The sequence below is a fragment of the Abramis brama genome (assembly GCF_963993115.1).
Source record: "Abramis brama genome assembly, chromosome: 16".
NCBI lineage: Eukaryota > Metazoa > Chordata > Actinopteri > Cypriniformes > Leuciscidae > Abramis > Abramis brama.
Window position 1 is genome coordinate 12265879 of NC_139978.1, and position 19794 is coordinate 12285672.

The 19794-nt window shown below is 36.6% G+C and overlaps 1 protein-coding gene across 1 annotated transcript in view; it reads left to right on the top strand.

Moving 5' to 3' along the window:
* Positions 1-384: 384 nt before the first annotated feature.
* inpp5l (inositol polyphosphate-5-phosphatase L) overlaps positions 385-19794 on the top strand; it is a 33620-nt gene continuing 14210 nt past the window's right edge. The window contains exons 1-4 of the mRNA XM_084087443.1: positions 385-827; positions 16198-16239; positions 17087-17187; positions 17485-17572. Of these exons, the coding sequence (XP_083943569.1) occupies positions 768-827; positions 16198-16239; positions 17087-17187; positions 17485-17572 (291 nt within the window). The 5' untranslated portion in view covers positions 385-767. The remainder of the gene's footprint in view (positions 828-16197; positions 16240-17086; positions 17188-17484; positions 17573-19794) is intronic.

The following is a 19794-nucleotide window of genomic DNA, read 5'->3' on the forward strand; positions in this document are numbered from 1 at the left end:
ACAAAGATGGTAATATCTGAAATCCTTGTCCTTGTGGGGGAACAAGGAAAACAGCTTATAAAAGGTGTATTTTTATTTATTAAAAAAACGTATAAAGTTTTTTGAAAATGTAAAAATGCAGAAAGTTTTCTGTGATGGGTAGGTTTACAGTATAAAAATCACTGTCTGTGGAAAGTCCCCATAAAACATGAAAACATAACGTGTGTGTGTGCATTTGTGTATAATACAACTTATATGCAACACTTCTGTGCGTGTACGTGACCTGACATAAATTCAGTAAGTACAAAAGGCCTAGATACCTCGCTTCAGTCAGGTCTGAATGACACACGGAAACTTTGACGCTTCTCATTTGTACAGTAGCTCACAGTACTACATGTGTAGGGCGGAGCTTCGCATGCAACATAACATTGACAGCGCGCAACTAGTTTGGTTAAGTCTGAAACGGCAGGAACTCCGAGGCTACAGATGCTTCGACGCTGGGTTAATTCAGCTTAAAATAAGAACCTAGTCCGATTACCATGAAGACAGGAGGAGAAATCCCTCCACTGAGCAACTAGAGAAGAGAAACGCCGTGAATGTGAATGTTTCCTCATGACAGCAGGAGTAACGTTAAAGATGCGAGCGTTGCTCTCGTGGGCTCTGTCTTCAGGGCGAGATAGCTAGACTTTTATAATCTTATCTTTAAGCCGTTTGTTATTCCTCCTATAAAGACCTGCGAGTGGGATTTCCGTCGTAAGATTAGACTTGTCTCCAGCTTGCTTCTTATCATGGAGATGTACACGGACGTCTTACTAGTCACTGCAAACGTTGGATCACTGTTTGACAATGTAAGTCGCCTCTGTTTACATTCCTTATTATTTTCCAGGTGGAATATTGCTCAACATCATAAATGAGTTACGCAACAAATTATTTTTACTTTTGTTATTTAAACTGGTCCCTTTGCAACTGCACGCATTTGACTAGTAACCTGCTGTTCAACGCTATCTGCGTTTGCTTAGGTAATCTTAAAAACAGTCGTTATATAAATATAGGTAGGCCAAATCACCCTCATGGATAGCTGCGTTTTAAACGGCTCTGAAATGCGCTATATTTAAGTCTGTATCATTTTATAACTCAACCGTTGTAATATTAAGGGGCCGTTCACAAGGGACGCCGCCATGCGTCATTCTGCGCTGTTTAAATTTTTTTCATGTAAACACTTTGTAAACACTGCATCTTTGACCGTTTCTTTTTCATCTTTGTGCGAGACGCCGTATCTAGTTTAAAGAAGTTGAACTTTTAAAACGCTTCTCGAGACGCCAGCGTTTTGTAGCGCTGCGTCTCGCTGTTTTTGAACGCAAGAACGCGTCCTGCGCGAGTGGCTCCGACGCCTCTCTCTCATCAGCGATAGAGCTGGACGTTCTCATGCGGCTCCTCCATATCGCAGGGACTGCTGTGAACCCACTTCAGGTTTCCTTCGCTCCACTGGGCCTTTAGCGCACGAGTCCCCAGTCTAGAGTGATATTCTCTCCCATTCACTGCGTGCTGTCAGACAGCACCTCCCCACAGGTCTACCGACCTATCACACACCGCGCGACCGGCCCTTGTGTGTATTCAAATAAAACAGGAAACTGACAGCGAGTTGTGACAATTCAAAGCGCTACCGCGAAACTGGGGAGTTGAGCAGTTGCAACATTAGACTTATACTACTACAAACTCTGGCCTGCAGTTATGAACTAGTATAAGACGGGAGAATGTCAGTCTATACTGAAGAAAAAAATACATGGGCTTTCATAATGAAGCGTGAATAGTAATGTTGGCATCACTGCGTGTGAATAAAAATGCAATAGTTTATTGCAAGTTGTTTTTACATTCTTTAAAACTGACAGACCCGTCCATTTTTATTACTAGTTTTACTAGTACTTGTTTTCAGTTTCACTAGTACTTGTTTACTAGTCCTTATTCAAGTGATTTGTATGTGATGATTTAAAGTCACCATGGAATCAAAATTTGCAACTCTTTTTTTGTGTGTGTGGAATGTTGCAGTATTTATTATAAATGATTGATCCGTGCACATCATATTTTTTTTAAGTAATGTGTTCTTGTAATATTTAAAGACCCTCTGTGGTGAAAATCACGTTTTTAATGTTGTAAGTGGCTTTTGACCACACTTTACAGGAGAGACAAAACTAAATTTTGACCACACTTCAATCACACTATTATTAACCTTAAACCACAAACATTGCAACCACAGGCATACTTACATGAATGAGTATTTAAGTAATAAACTTATGGCATATTAACACAATGAACATGTTCTAAAACATTTTAAAATAAAAAAAAATATGGCAATAACGTCAGATACGCACCAAACATTTCCAAGTCTTCTATGGAAATATTGGGCGTATCTGCTGAACAATGCAGAACATAATTGGTCAAAAGGGGAATTGATTGAATAATTAACACTTGAATAACACTTGAATAATTAATTAATTTTCATTTAACTCATTCATGAATTTTTTTTCTCATTTCACTTTTCCATTCTGGGCATCTGCTGAACAGTACAGACTGTAATAAAAATCACTGAACTTGCTAAACACACTTCTGATTGGCAATTCATGAGTTGTTCAATTTATTTCATTACATTCATACATTTTTTTTCAAATACTCTATACAATTGACAGTTCTCTCGAGTTCGTTTTACTCATTTCACTTTTCTTTTTTGTTCAACCATTTCAATTACTCTGTGAATCTATTCATTGACCACATCCAAAGAATCAGAATTCTGTTCACTAGTTTGTTTAGTTCTACTCACTGTACTCACTGTTCTACTCACTGTCAGAGCATTGTACTGTAGAACTCTGCGTATCTTGTGAGGAAATGCATTCAAAAACAACTCTGACTCATCTTCAACTTCTTCAATATAGGATTCATCAGTTTATTTCATAATATTCATCAAAATCTTTTCTGCCTCATACAGTTCCATGTCTGCAGTTGTGTCAGCCATTTTGAATGCTGTTTTAGGGCACCAACTACACTTACGCCCTTCTGGCTCTGAACAAAAATGTGGGTCTTACATGTCCTACATGTATTTTTCAGAGCCAGAAGGGCTCCAAACATTATTCACACTTTTGTGTTAGGTCTTTATTGTTTTGTTGCTTTATTCAATACAGTTTGATCTTTTTGGCACCATTGGATAGAGCTCATCGAGACCTTTATTTTGATATTAAGAACTCATATTCGCCCAAAATGCCACTTACGCCCCTCTGGCTCCAAGGCCTCGATATGTGGTGTTTTAATATACTTTAAGACAAACCATATGCAAATTCATCAGTCAACTATCCAAAGAAGTTTCAAAAACGCGGTTTGAAATCAAGTATAGGTCTCTGCAGGAGAGTAATAGGAGTTACCAGACGAGGGGCGTTTTCGACAGCGTCACCTGATATTCCCACATCACAGTGAGGGTATAGGTTTAGGGGTCGGGTCGGGTCGGGTGAAGGGCATCATTTTCACTGGATTATTTATAAACACCCACCAGTATGGAAACAACCACAAATTTAGAAACACCCAATTTTGTTCCGCGAAATCGCCCTTGTTCTCTACGTCACAAATATGTTGTAACCAATCCCGTCAAGATGTGGCCAGGCTTTAACATATAATTTACTAAGTTGTGAAGCAGGGGAGTGTCAAGAGAAGTCAGGTTCTGGTACATTTTCTGTTGATATGAAACATTTGGTACGTTTGCCAATATGCCGGGTGAATTATGTATGTGATGTATATTACAATGTTATGATGAACTATATGCCTTTCTCCACTGACGTTCTAAGTTGTTCAAAGCGTTTCTAAAGATACTGGTTTTTAGAAGGCAGACTGAAATGGCGAACAGGAACATGGTTTGTTTAACATTAGCAAAACATTATTAGCTGTTTGATAACATAGTCAAGCAAAAGGCTAATCATATTAATTACCATTATGTGTCCGACGTTGTAGAGAGCAGTGTAGAAGAGCCTGTTGCAATAATTCACTCTTCCACTTCTTCTGAATCAGTTTCTGGTTCAAACATATATGGCTGAATAAACCAGTATTTCCACTTGTCATCGTGTCGTGTTTATTAGTTGACTGAGTGTTGACAGGTATTCTGGGCTCGTGTGATTGAGCGGAGGCGGGGGTAATTTGCAAATTCATGGGTCCGCATATGTTAAATGAAGCAAGGGTGTAGAGTTACATTGAAGGTATTTTAATGCATGAAGAAATTATTTTCACAGGAAAAAAACATTTAAGTATGTCATTGTAGTGATCAAAGATGAGTTTTGAGGGATAACATTATTGACTGCAGTGGAACTTTAATCAAAGTAACTTCCAAAGAAATCTCTTCTCTTCTCTGATGAGGTTTTTTAATGCGAGGAAGAATAACCGGTCTCTCATGAGATCAGAGCAGTAGTAAACCACAACGATCCAATCAATTCTCGAAAGACAAAAACAAGTCCCAACCTACAGTTTTTCTTGCTCACAATGTCACAATAGGGAAGAAAAGACCCGATCATTCCGATTTCTCTCTTCTCCCCAATCACTGTCTTTCCTCAACTGTCCTCTCTGATAAAGGCCAAAAATGTTGCTTGATAATATCAGTATAAAAATGGATTCTAGATAGTTTTAAAGAATAAAGGTTTAAGCCTGACACAGTGTGCTCAGTCGACTTTTAGGGAAACCATGATACCTTAAAACATGAAAATGTCCATAAATTTTGCTGAATAAAATAATGGTTAAATAGACTGTATAAGTTTAATTCCAGCACCAGGTGATATCATATTGTGAAACCACAGACAGTAGATTAGACACTTTTAACTCTTTCCCCACCGCAGCATTTTTGATAATTTTTACAAAACTTTAATGGCCCCCAGAATATTTTGTTGTAAGAATATCATGTTTTTGTCAAAGACCACGTCTGGGTCCGATTCAGAACGATGATCAAAACATAGATGGAGTAGATTGAGTCCATCAACACAGTGCTACACCTCATCCTGGGTCGACATTTCATTCAGTAGCATTTGGCAGTTTTGATTTATATGCTTTTTAATGTTTTATGATCGTGTTAGCTTACATGTGCGTAAGCAATGCTTGTTTCACTTGTTTCTGCTTCTTCGCTTGTTTTTGGGTCCGGAGATACTGTACTATTTCAGAAGATTTGTAATAGCATGCCCCCACCATATAACCGTGAAAACATGGATTGCTGTAAAATTCTGTCGAGTATGGTAAAAGAGTTAAACTGGATAGAACTTTTAGCTCGATTTCTTCATCAAGTTTTTAACGTAAGTTAAGTCCACTGCTTGCGCTAAAGGCATGATTGATACCACGTCAAATCATGAGGCTTGATGAGGTGAAGGATTCTACTATATTTCTAAATAATTCGATTTCCAGATGTTAAAACTGGATAGAAAACTACACACTTACACTTAAAGAGGGCCCAAGCATTGCCTAAAAAGCCAGGCAATGCCCACGGACCGTTGGCTAAACGTCTGATGCATATGGCACACTTATCTGGAAACACTTCAAGTCCAACTGGAATCAAAATTGACCCTATTTACTTTGTTAGCGCATATTACTAGTCTTGTGGTGAACAATTAATCCGTGCAAGTTAAAACACAGAAAAAAATTGTTTGCCGTCGTAATCTTTAATCAAAGTCTGAAAAGTTACTTCCGGTCTGGAATGGCGTTCCTTCTCTGATGACGTAGGTTTGAGGACTTGGGTTGGGAAACGCTTAACCACTCCCCTCAAATCGTTAGTCTGTAATGAGCGAGAGATGGAGAGGAGGAGCGCTAGAGTAAAACCCTGCCCTCTGTTCAATATTCCGTTTCACTGGGAAATACGTCACAGCACTGGAGAAAAGTCGTTTGCAACTTCCGGTTCACGGGGACTTTCAGGACTTTCAAAGTCGTCATCTGATTGGTTGAATTCTACTGGATGTCCAGGAGACGTGTGTGATGTGTTTATTTAACGGTCCGCCTGGAAACAAATGCCATGACGCCAAACTCCCTCGTGGAAGAAGAACGCTGTTGTGTTTACAATTGTGTCAATGAGCGCTTACCAGAATCAACTAAACACTGGATTTTCAAGAGTATGTGAAATTCGCCGCTCCATTGTTGCGGTAAATCGTTCTGGAATGAATAATTTATAGATGCACGCCGGTCTGTTATTGAAGTGATCACGACTTTACATTTTCACGCACCTAAACCTGTTGTTGAAGAAAACAAACTGTGATTGGTTGCGTTACATGTCAGTCAAACGTCCTCTTGGGCGGTCCTTGGCCAATGAAAGCTGCAATAGAGTCCAGACCTTCTGATTTCAGTCTGAATGTCCAACAACCCCTTATAGCATTGTTGCTTTATTTTTGTTGTTTAGAAAATGTTAAAATCTTGTTATAGAGTTAATTTTGCCTCAAACTATGTATGTTCAGCCCAGTCTTTCCGGAGTTGTGTTTTAGTTGTATTTGTTAGAGCATTGGCTTCATTGTGTGTATGGAGGACTGAGGCTACAAGTGGAAATTTGGCCCCGTACCCAGTTTCCTCCGGCCATGTTTGGCTGAGAAAAAGCACATGTCACAGCCCATTGTGACTGTAAACAGATGAATATCTTTTCCCAAAGTACTTCAACCCTTCGTCGCTTCTTTTTTGAATAGGTCAGTATAAATGTTGTAGCAGACTTCCAAAAATGGTTAAATTTTTCTTATCCACAAGAAGGGTTTACCAGGCCTTTTAAGTTTTGCAAGATCCTTGAGTTTGGTGTATTTAGCTGCGATTCATCATGTCTAATGAGGTGATAACATTTAGTGAAAGGTCGAATCTCACATGCTTAATGTCAGCATTTCCTAAAAGCATTGAGCCTACAGTAGAGACAATTGGTGCTAATGGTTTCTATGATCCACTTAGACTTACAATGCTTTTGATAAAATCAGCCCTGGTGGTTCACCTCAAAGTCTAAATAAATACGAAAATATAAAAGTAATAAGTGATTAAGATTTTCATGACAATGACCAAATTTTTTTCAGCATAAATAAAATTTTGGTCAGCAAATATGACCATGATGTCTACTAAATTTTTTACTTTATAGGGTTAGGGTTTGGTTTAGGGTTAGTTACTTGTAATTATGCATCATTTACAGTTATTACTATAGTAAGTACATGTAGTAATGTGTAAGTACGTCACCTTAAAATTAAGTGTTACCAAATGTTGAAATATTTACAAATTTTATCTGCATTACCGTAAAATGATAATGTCACAGTGCTAAACAAACCCTTCATGTTCCTAAAAATAAACCTCATGTCGTATATTCTCATGCAGAATATAAATTATTATTTAATACATTAATTTTTTTCTTAATAATCCAAACATTTCTTAATGTTTTGTTGCAAAATTCACACAAAAATAGTATATTAGTTGTTCCAATACATATCAGATCTCATAACCAGTTATCACATTTGCCAGAAATGTATCAGAAAATGTATGACCGCAAGGCACTTTAAGGATTCTAGCGTGTTTTCATAAACTATCTTATTCAATTTCTTGTGCTGTCATTGCAGAGCAACAGTTTGCAGAGAATCTTGATAAACAATTTAAAGTAAATACATTTATGGCAACTTACTTCAATAACAACAATTTAGCTTTTGCATACTTGCGTGAAGTATGTTTCTGGCTGAATACTCTTTTGTCAATGCCCTTTTGTTATGCAATATGTTTGTTTCAGCAATGAGTGATCGTTTTTTGAAAACTGATGGCTTCTTTTGGAGAGTTGAACATGTACGTATATCAGATAAAATCATACAGTCTGTGATGGAATAACCGAACGCATAGGTGCAACTATATCTGATGAACTCTTTATCAACACTACATCAGAGCTTAAAGCTTTCTTGTCTCTCTGCTAGTGTCCCCTACAGATACTGCAGTGTTTACCTGACATTTAAAAGTACGCTAATTCAATGAAATTAGTTCTATGCTATTTTAAGTCAACTGTAAGGAGCAGGCAACAGGAAATGATGCATTGCAAATTTGGGAAATCCTCTTGAGAGTTTAAATGAAGGAAGTTTCCATTGGCCTCCCCACCCTTTCAAATTCAGTGGAACTAAGAAAACAAAGATAGTGAACGACAGTCCGTAAAAGGTCTTTATAAGATCAAAGTAACATCATAAATTGCATCAGATGCAATTCTATTCTGAGCCCTGTCAAATTCACTACAGTCAGGGTCTGCTGTTTCCATCCACTCTTTCACGGCTGTGCAGTCAAATTCTCGTGACCTGGTTTCACTGCATGCTTGACAAGGCTGAGGAAGGGAGTGGTCTGTTTTTTCACTTTTTTTTAGTGGTCATTGCGTCAAAGAGACGCAAAAGCAAATTAAACTGCAAAATGTTAAGCAGACACCTATGTTTTAGACAACCTGCAGACAGACTGGCAGTGGTCTGCCTTCTAACACAGTTCTCAAATGAACTTTGAAAGTCCTGTACCTTACTATTCTGCGTTGAGTTAACTGGAATTTCACACTTGTGGTTATAATATAGCATACCACGGGGCACATATCTGTGACACTGATAAAACTGGTCTATTTTGTAGCAGCCAGTGTTCTTAGGAAGTAGATATTTTTGAATGTGTTGCGTATCATTCAGTCATCCGTGGCTGATGTTTTTTTAAACTATTTATTTTACTAAATCCATGAGCAGGGGTGTGAAGTAACGAATTACAAATACTCATGTTACTGTAATTAAGTGGTTTTTTTATTATTAGGAATTGTACTTTTTTAAGTAGAAAATGGTCCAAGCCCAAAATGGCTAAACACTAAACTTTTAATAGTCTTAACCACAAATTATTGGTCAGGAAATGAGCAAAGTTTAAGCAAATTAAGCACTTCTTAAAAAGCCATTGCTGTCTCAGGAAAACATCGAAGACAAAATGAAGTTTTTGGCTGAATATGGGAAGTTTGATTCAGAGTGGTTCAGAGTGATGAATCGCAATGAAACTCGAGTTTATGTCGGTTTACTAACTTGGAGACATTTTTCAACGACTCATGAACTGTTTGAAGCCATCAACATTGGGTGAAACAACACTGACTGTTCTTGTAAATAGCTGTCTGTAAGTTTACCCACATGGATTAAGCATTTAAAGAAAACAAAGGGGAAGGCACTATGTTAAGTTATTTTATCTACAGTATAGATAAATTGATAGTCACTTTATCTACAGTATTTGTGTAATTCTTGCTAATTTCCTGACTAGGGATTTTTTTTTATTAAAATGGTTAAGACCATTAAAAGACCACTAGATATTTTGCCATTTTTGGCCCATTTTGGCTTGACCCATTTCTTGTTTTAATTTTATTTTTATCCATCAACGTGATAATCGGTCTTGTGACATCAATCGAGATCAGCTTCTTCCTCTAATTTGAAGTATCATGTTTCAGATTTCTGCTTACTAAACTAAGTATATGGCTATCCTTTTGGTGCGAGGTTTCGGGTATTCCGTAAAAGTCCTGCAAGTGCCGTGTTCAAAATGCTGGATATTCCCACACCCATTTATTAACTTCAGCATATCCACCTTTTTCCTATGCCCCATGCTTTGCGTGAATTATGGGAGTAATTTCCGTTAAACTGTAAACGAAAGTCTCGCTCTATAATATGCTTAAAAAAATGTGTACATTGTACAGTGAAGTGACATTATTCTACTCACCCTTCAACCATCAACCATTAAAAGGAAATTGAATAGTGTAAAAGCATTAACAAATTACTACAACACACCATGAATAACCCCAAAAGCGTGATATTTCTGCAGCTTTATTAAGGATGTGTTAAATATCACTTTAGTAATATTTGTCTATATTATGTAACTTATGTTGCCTTAATCAAAAATGTTCATTGAGTGATAATATTTCATTTCATTTTGACAGATAACAAATACTGTAGTTACCTGCTTTAGAAATGTCCTGCTAATAGGGATTAGAGGTACAAATTGGAGAGAATTACATTTTAAAGCATCTGTGTGAAAACAAACTTGGAAAGAGACGTGAGGATTTGGAGAGGAAACGAGAGATTCTTAGTGCATTCCAGTGAATCATTCATGGGATGTATCGTACAGTAAACCACGAGAGCAGACCACAAATGCAACATATGTTGTTATTTTTCATTCTGTTACAGAGAAATACAAAGCAAAAGAGAAAATAATAATGAATGAACAGAATGCAGAAGTCTGAAAAGAGCTCTTACCACAGAAATGCTTGTTATATCACATTTAAATACCAAGCATTACATTCTTCTGACATTTAAAATAAAATACATTTGAACTACAGATCACTTTTCTGAAGGCCAAACAAAGGGGTTTTGCTTTCACATCAAATTCATAGTGTCTCCTTGACGTGAAGACAACACTACAGTTTACTGAAGGCTTTTATTCTTTGCATATGCCTTTGGCCGGACATTATGCTAATATATCACATAATATTTAATATCTGGACTTCAATCGAGGCGTTTTAGGCAGGTCAGGATCAGTGTTCTCTGTTAGGTAGAACAGTGGTTCTCAATTCCAGTCCTCGGGACCCACTGCTCTGCACATTTTGTATGTCTCCCTTAAAGTATCATATCAAATAGGTCAAAAAAGCAAGTTCAGCTAATTAGATTTCATATAAATTTAAACTATAATAAATAATTTTTCATTTACACAATTAACATGTAATTGAGTGTCCAAAAACCTGACATTCCCAGTTTTTAACCGTATGTTAAAGTGTACTTCTTTTTCACAAGGGTGTGCTTGAAATGCCTGAAGTGCTTACAAATATCACACGTCTGAAATATGTCATTGAACCTAGTTCTCAATATCAAACTTCATATCTGAAATATCTAAGCTCCTTCCTGAAACCATTTCATGTTTTAGAGCTATATGGCTGCTGGCTTTATCAAGTCGATCCTAATTCCTTTGCCTACTCTCAAATACAAGGCATTTCTGCTATGCATGACCTGCCGCGGCACAGATCTTCAGATTCAAGTATACGCACATTGAATGCACTGCTTCATTCCTTAGAGACTGCCTCAAACCACTGTATAGTCTTGCATAGTTCGTTTTTTTTTTTTTTCTTCACTGGCAAAGTAATTTAACTTAGTAATTTTATTACGTGCACAAATGTACACAGCAAAATCCCCAGAGTTAAATTAACTCTGCTCAGAGAACATTTGGTCCCTCTCTACAGAGAGTTAAAATAACTCTCAATCAGAGTTAAAGTTAATGAGATACTTAAGTGATTAAGTGATGATTGGGCATTAATGATAAACACCTGCTGTCAACAAGCAGAATCACTGAATAAAAGAGAAACAATAAGAACAGAGAAAAAGAGAAACACAAGAACTAAAACTGACTTCCAGCCACAGCCTTAGATGAAATCAACTGAAGACAAAGGAAGACATTAAATCTCTCAAGATCTCAGCAGAGGAGGATTAAACAACTCCACAAACAGCATTACCAGCTTCACTTATTAGTAACCAGACTGACTTTATTTCTGTCAGACGTCTACAGAAGTTTTTATTGAGAATTAACAGAGGTTTAGATGTTGATGATTTATTGAAAATGTTTGGTCACCATTGTGGTGACCAGTGTTTCCTTTAGTTGGGCAGTTTGACACTTAGTTTTTTTTTTTGTTGAGTTTGTAACAGTTTTTACCATAACACGTAATTTGTTGCCAAGAAAATGAAGAAGCAAAAATGATCAGGTGATATAGTTTTCAACAACAAAACATTATATCATCACTGTCCAAAAGTGGTTATTTGATGTTATTAGATTATATTCACCAACAATACTCTCTTGCCACAGATTGGACATTCAATTTTTCATTTTTAAAATACATAATGGGGAATTTTTTTTTTTTTTTTTTTTAGACACAGACGTCAAGAATCAGCATATGAATCTCAACAATGGTGACACGTTTCATGCCGCAATGCATCCTGGGAGCAATGAGTTTTATACTATTGTGGCTCCCAGCATGCATTGTGGCATGAAGCATGTCACCATTGTTGAGATTCATATGCTGATTCTTAATGTCAGTGTCTTTTATAACAAAAAAAAAATCCCCATAATGTATTTTAAAAACCAAAATTCAGAAAGTCCGATCTGTGGCAAGAGAGAATTGTTAGTGAATATAATCTATTAACATCAAATAACCACTTTTGGACAGTGATGAGATAAGTGCCTTATTCTACTTTTTGTTGTTGAAAACTGTATCACCTGCTCATCTTTGTTTCTGGCTTTCCTTGTAACAAATTACATGTTTTGGTAAAAAAATATTACAAAAACCACAAACTCGCAAAAAAAGCCAAGAGTCAAACCGCCCAACTAAAGGAAACACTGATCACCATAATGGTGACCAAACATTTTCAATAAATCGTCAACCTCTAAACCTCTGTTAATTCTCAATAAGACCCTCTGTAGACGTATGACACCAATTAAGTCAATCTGGTTAGTAATAAGTGAAGCTGGTAATGCTGTTTGTGAAATTGTTTCATCCTGCTCTGCTGAGAACTTGAGAGATTTTATGTATTTTGTCTTCATTTGATTTCATCTAAGGCTGTGGCTGGAAGTCAGTTTTAGTTCTTGTGTTTCTCTTTTTTCTGTTCTTGTTGTTTCTCTTTCCTTCAGTGATTCTGCTTGTTGACAGCAGGTGTTCATCACTAATGCCCAATCATCACTTAATTAATCACTTAAGTATCTCATTAACTTTAACTCTGATTCAGAGTTATTTTAACTCTCTGTAGAGAGGGACCAAATGTTCTCTGAGCAGAGTTAATTTAGGTTATAATCCCAATTGATTATTGGTCATTTGTATAATAGTTTAGCTACGCATTTGATTATTCTATTTAACTCTTTAACTCTATTGAAATCACAATCGTTCATCCGGATTCCTATAATACTTTGAGTCTCGCACCGGCCAGGTATACGACCTCATAATCACAAACTCGTCAGTATTGGTCATTAACAAAGGCGATTTACTACTACTTTTTAGATAACCGCACCATGCTTGTTAATTACCAAACGTATATTATGTAGTCCCCATAGGTCTGTCTGTACACACTAAATTAAGGCAAGACTATATTTAACCATTACCATAGAACCAAGCTGACCAACTTAACTTTCTCTAATGGTAACGTATAATCATGCCGTGGTTTCCCACGTACACTTAGTTAGAATAATACTATACAATAATCAGAGGTTGAGGCTCCTCCCTATTTAGATTGGTCTAACAACACTCTAAATGGAAAAACCCATTATTAGCCTCTACATTCTAAATATACATGACTAATGCCAATGTGTTAGTCGGAGCTCTAAAACATCAGCTGAACTGTATTTTAGTCCATTACTAACCTGAGTGTAGACTTGTGGTGTTATGGACTTAACGTAATCTACTTGAGTCAATAATTTCAGAGTAAGTCAGAATAAATCCAAATGTAAAAATATTTTATTAGTCAGGTAAATGTATCATGTCAATTACATAATCAATTAAAAGATAATGCTCTGGAATAATGAGTAAAAGATGCATACCTGACAAAAATAGTGTACATAATACTAGGGCTGGACCCGAATATTCGAATAATCGAATATTCGTTCGGTGGGTTGGTATTCGATTTGAAAATTTGACATTCGAATATTCGGGTTTTTTTTTTTTTTTTTTGCACCGCGAAACGGTTCTCATTCGCGCATGAATAAGGCCGGCGACACACTGGCTGTGTGGCGTGAGCGTCTCAGCTGCGTGGCGTGTCCGTTTTTATTTCGGCTCCCATGTTAACAGGTTGGAGTTTGCAGTGCACACTGCCTGCATGAGACACGCGTCTCAGGCGCGGATCGAGCCACGCGAAAAACGCGTGCATGCTAGAAATAGAACCGACGCCTAAGTGTTCCTGCAATGGGAGTGTTCTCTGGCTAGAGCGCAGAACAGCGGAGTTTGTATGGACCGAAGTGCATGCCTGAGCTTGTGTTTTGGGTTAAGCTGCTGACATTGTGGAAAATAGAATAATAGAAACCAAATGTATTAGCCTTTTTACCCGTTATTATCAATCTAAATTAATCTCGTTTTTAATTTAACTTAATTTCGTTTTTCTTTATTTAAATTTCGTTTTGTCTTTATTTAAAATTCCTTTTTCTTTATTTAAATTTCGTTTTTCTTTATTTAAATTTTGTTTTTCTTTATTTAAATCTACCCTTTACTGTGTCAGTAGCCTAATTTGTTATTCAGAAAAATATTAGACTACCTTAAAAGTATGGCTTAATTTAACAGACCTGTGTGTGCGCGCGTTTTATATCACTAGTGCAGACAGTGTTCGTTCTCGGAGCATAAGCCCTGCTCGCGTGAGGTGCGCCACTTCCCGTTCACGTTGTTCTGTAGTTTACTAAAAGTTTATTAATTCTGTATGTGTCACGTCTCGCGTGTCCATCTATATTGCACCAAATGCGACACTGCACTCCCTTGTGAAGTCGATTGGATGAACGGTTCTCGAAATAATCAAAATGCAAACGGACATACAGACACATAGAGATTCCTGCCTTTATTAGAGAGAAGAATATGTTCAGCCCCCTCTCTCCGAAGCTTCGAATATTCGATGTTCATTACTACCGAAGCTTCGAAGCTCAAAAAATGGTATTCGGACCAGCCCTACATAATACAGAGTGTCTGAAAGACTATTTCAGCATTTCAAAGACAAAACATCCCCCCAATGTGGTGCATGAACTTACCACAGGAATGTGCATTGACTAGGGTTATAGACCTTGAGGGGTTTGCACCTTGTCAGGGAACAGGAGTTAGTTTGGATGAAGGACTCTGGGAAAGGGGCACACCCACCACAGTAAGCAAAGTATCTCTAAACTCTTGAAATCTTTATTACCTTTTGGTTTACTTCTGTGGAGACGAGACCATTGTACCAGTCACAATGAGACATTTTAAATGATACCAAACGTGACTGTTAATTCACTTGCATTGACATAGAACATTATAATAATTTATATAATCTTTCTAAGTGAAGTGAGTGAAGAGAAGAATGTGTAAAGGGAAGGAAGTGGGGGAGAAGTAACAAGTGTGAAGGGAGGATAGAAGGGAAAGAAGATTTCTCACAACTTCATTCTAAGGGGTGTGGAGACAAATGACTGTATGTGTTTGTGTTGTCCATATCTCAGGAGATTAAAGTATCTGAGGTTCTGTTTGTCTTACAAGGCCATTCATAGGTTTATTTTTCTGAAAGGTTTAACACTGTTTAACACTTATCTAAACATTTGCCCTGTTTGTTTGTGCATCTCAACCAGGTCCATATGTGTTTATAATTCAAGCTAATCTCTTCCACTTTATAATTACATGCTAAGTTATTGTCTTAAAATTGAGCCTGCGACATTGTTTATGATATTGAAACAGTACCTTTACTTTTCATATATTTATGTCTAAAGTATCAGACTTAACCGTATTTGAAACCTGCTTCTCAAAGCCTTCAGGTTTAACATTTTTTAAACAACATTTTCCGCCAGTACACACGCACACACTCACTTTTAAATGTTTTTTGCTTTCAGTTCTTAAATTATTCATGCTGTTTTTTATAATTATTCATGTTTGTTTTTCTTTGTTCAAAATCTTTGTGTTTCCTTTCTAACACACAATAGCTTCATTCTTCGAGTTTTAGATCTGTTTTGTCAACAGCATATGCTGCATATACGATCATCTTTGTAATATTATATTTGTTATTATATGCATTTATTCTTGTCCAGTTTGGGAAAGAGGTTAGAGTAACTCGATAAGTAATGGGAGGGATGTACTGTACTTTCACCCCATGCATAGGCGACAACATTCAGACTCCTCATGATATATATCGCTTCACAGCTGCTTTATTGTTTTATTATCATTTAAAATTCAGCAGTGAAATACAAAGTAAATGTGCAAAGTGCATAACACACCTCAAGTCTATCTGTCTGTCTGTCTAGTGAACTAACTAAAATAGCACTTGTTATCACTGGACTGGTTTAATAAAGACCTTCAGTGGCACATTTACCTGTAATGACACAATCAAAGCACTCAAACTTAATATTTCTGAATTGAAATGAGATCCATTTCCCAGTAAATGTAATCCACAATGCAGTTCAAAGCTTAAAGCAGTGGTTATAACCTGACCATGTTATTAGTCTTATTAAAGTGCCCTAACAGGGAAATCTGGTTCTTTTTCTCAGGTGGGTGAAATTGAGGGAGACTGGCTGCGAGAGTTCTTCACGGTGAGTTTGATGTCTTTCACGTTTCTCTCATTCAAACACTCACATCTGATGTTGCTCTATGTAGCATAGTAGAAAAACTAAAAGCTTCTTCTTTTTTTTTTACATGCTCTTTACTGTTCTAATATTCACACGTACATTTCTTTGTCTAAGCTCTCCATCTGTTCAAACCTGCTGTAAACACACACCTTTGCAGAGTGAACTTTACTCAGCCACTGTAAACCTAAAGGTTTTTTTCTCATTTATACAACCTGTCTTTGGAACACCATTAAATCATGTTATATTATCTGCTGCTGTCTCGTTGTGAGCAAAACGAAGTTGAATCACAGATTTAATGATTTTCCTGCTGGGAAATATCTACATCTAATGCATACAAAATCTGTTACCTTGTATTTGAATAGTCTGTGGTTGTCTTTTTGCCTAGTAACATTATTTGTGCAACTTTATCAAAGATAGCAATAAAGTTTTTTTGGAAGTTTCTTTTAAAAAAAAAAAAAAAAAATATATATATATATATATATATATGTATTTTTCTATAAAAATTTAATAAAAAAGATCACAAACTATTAAGATCAGACTGACATGAACACAACAATTGACTTCCCCCAAATCTTACTCTACTAATGGTTAGTTTTTCTGGGGTTAGGAATTATATTATCCCTTCTACATCTATGTGACTGGAGAAGTTACAGTACAGTACTAGCTACAGTATGTTTGTTTATTTAAGAAAAAAAAACATGTTATTATATTATTCTCATGATTTGATCCCTTTAATGAATTCTGTGATTCAGCAGCTGATAAACACAATAGTGAATTAATTGTATGTCTAATGTAAATCTTATCATTTTAGACTGTCCACATGTACAAGCCACGCTTCATCGCCCTGCACTTTCAGGAAGTTGGTGGAAAGGACTATATGATAAACATGGGCCACGCAGAGAACTTTTTCTGGTGAGGATATGGCAGATTGTGTGCTACTGTATAAATAAGTCACCTTATTACAAAGTACTGTGGCAGTATCGTCAGAATCAGATTGTACCAGACCACTGATTACCATGGGATTTACATGGTATTCTGATGTATTGTTGCATGTCCAGAAATATCCAAATAATGTGATAGTAGCATTATTTTTAGTCCTTTTTGAATGATGTGATAGCAGTGTATTAAACAGATTACAAAGGATTTATTGTTTCTATTTTGATATATAGAATTATATCATTTTCATCCTTTCCTTTCTTCTGATTATAGGACCATAGAGTCCAGCTCTGAGATGGCAGACTTTGACAGAGTCTGTGTCTATGTAGACAGTCATTTCAAGGCTGTGGACAGTTTCACGGTGAGTGTTAAAGATGTTGCAATATCTGATATTTTCACTTGTTTCCCTAGTGATTTAGCTCAAGGGAAACACATTTAACTGTCATGCACTTACTTAATGTGTTGTCTTTTGCAACATCAGTGCTGTGGTTGGTTTGTATGTCCACTAGATAGAGCCCTACAACCATTTTTAGATTGTTCTTCCAATACTCACCTTACTGTGATTCTAGTGCTATTCTTACCTACACTCACAGCAGTGCTTCAGAGTCAAAGTGATAGTCCACCTAAAATATAAATTCTGTCATCATTTATTAATGCCATTATAAAACATTATATATATATATACAAGTAAATAGTGGATGTGTATCCTGGCCGCTATTCACTTTAATGAAAGTGAATGAGGACAGCGGGCTTTCAAGGTGCAAAATTAAATTAAAAAAAAGTTTAAAAAAAATAAATAAAAAACTTTAATAGTAATCTATCCACCTTATGTTTAATGTAACAGCAGCTTTGGCCTTTGTAAGTTGATTGTGCGAAGCTTGCATTGTCATTCGCTTCCATTATGCTGCTGGATATTGCAAGATCGTATTTGTTATCATATAATTTTAATGTATTATCGCAAACATAAAAACGCATAGTGCAGATAGTTCTACTATTTACTGCACTTTGTTTTTCTTCTAGATATTTATCTGTAGTGGCTAATGAATTGGGAGTCTTGCACATTCACAGAAAATAGCTTGCTTACGTGTTGCAAAATAATTAATAAATAGTATTCTGAAGCCATCCAATAGTTTTTCGTGAAGAACAGACTGATATTTTATTTTGTTTTTAACTGATAATTGTTCCCCACAGTAAGTTGTTAGCGACTGCGACCAGATCATTGAGTCAGTGAGTTGAACTCAAAAACAAGATCAGTCCGATTTCCGAAAAAAATCTGATTCATAATTTCAACACCTTTGAATTTATTTTAACTGTTCAAAGTGCTACAACAGAAATTTTAAGTTATTCAAAATGGAACATACAGTGGGAGACCATATTAAAATATAAAATTACAAAGACCTCTTAAGTAAATTATTGGCCAGCTACTATCTAAAAACAGTGATGGACCAAAGATAGAGCCCAGGGGCACCCCTTTCATTACTCAAAGTAACTTAGTAAAATCTGTGAATAGAGATAAGTTGCTGGTGTTTGGCAGGGTATTAACCCTCAGCCCACCCAGGTGAGAGGTGCTGTCTGTGTGTTTGTACACAATGTGTATGGTCTGTACCTTGATGGACTGGGTTAATGTGCGGGAGTGGCCAGGCAGCAGACCGAGTCAATACGTTTAACTCCAGATTAAAACTATTGATTAGGCCCCTCTCATCTGAACATGATAAATAAACTGAATGTCTACGTGTGTGAGTGAGTCAGTGAGTAAGTGAGTGAGTGAGTATTTGTTTTGTTGATGCAGGAGGGTTAGTGAGTTTTTCTGTGCGTGGGCCCTTTGCCACACCTGCCTTAGTTTTTGTTCCCAAATTATAAATTTATGTCAAATATAGAAATGTCATAGATGCACACAAATCATCTCTGTCAAAAAATTGGCTCATCACATCATGAGCCTGTTTCAACGGGACCCACAGCCCCACACACACATTCAGCACACTTGCAGCTTTACACCTATCTTCATCAATCAGGCCAGTGCAGGGTTTAATAAAAATGTATTGACTTAAAAGTGATTTTTTTATCTAAACACCATTTGTACGATGTGTGCCAGACACTCTCTGCATTTACACACACACTCTCTTCCCAGTCAAGCGATGATTCACAACCCTCAGAAAACTAATTACAAATCAATACAGATGATGTGAGACAAATGAGAATGAAGGTGGGTGTTAACACAGCCGATGGCTGTGTGTGTGAGTTCATGCACTGCAATGAGGACCTTCATTATAAAAAGCTGGAAAATTTTAGCAAGATTTGATTATTTTTTGCCAACACACAATTATTTGTTTATCAAACAGACCCAAATTTTCCCCATGGCCCAGTGGCATTTCAAATACAGTCGATCCTTGTCAACAGTATTTAATGACACTTTACAGCAATACAATATATTGGCTTTTAGTTCTTTAGCCTTAAAGTGTTAAAGAATTGAAATCTGGAAGCATGTAATTTGAAGTCTGTTGTCTTTGCTCATGGCTAACAAAACAAATACACTACTGGTCAAATGTTCTGTGGTTTGTAAGATTTTTAATGTTTTCAAAAGAA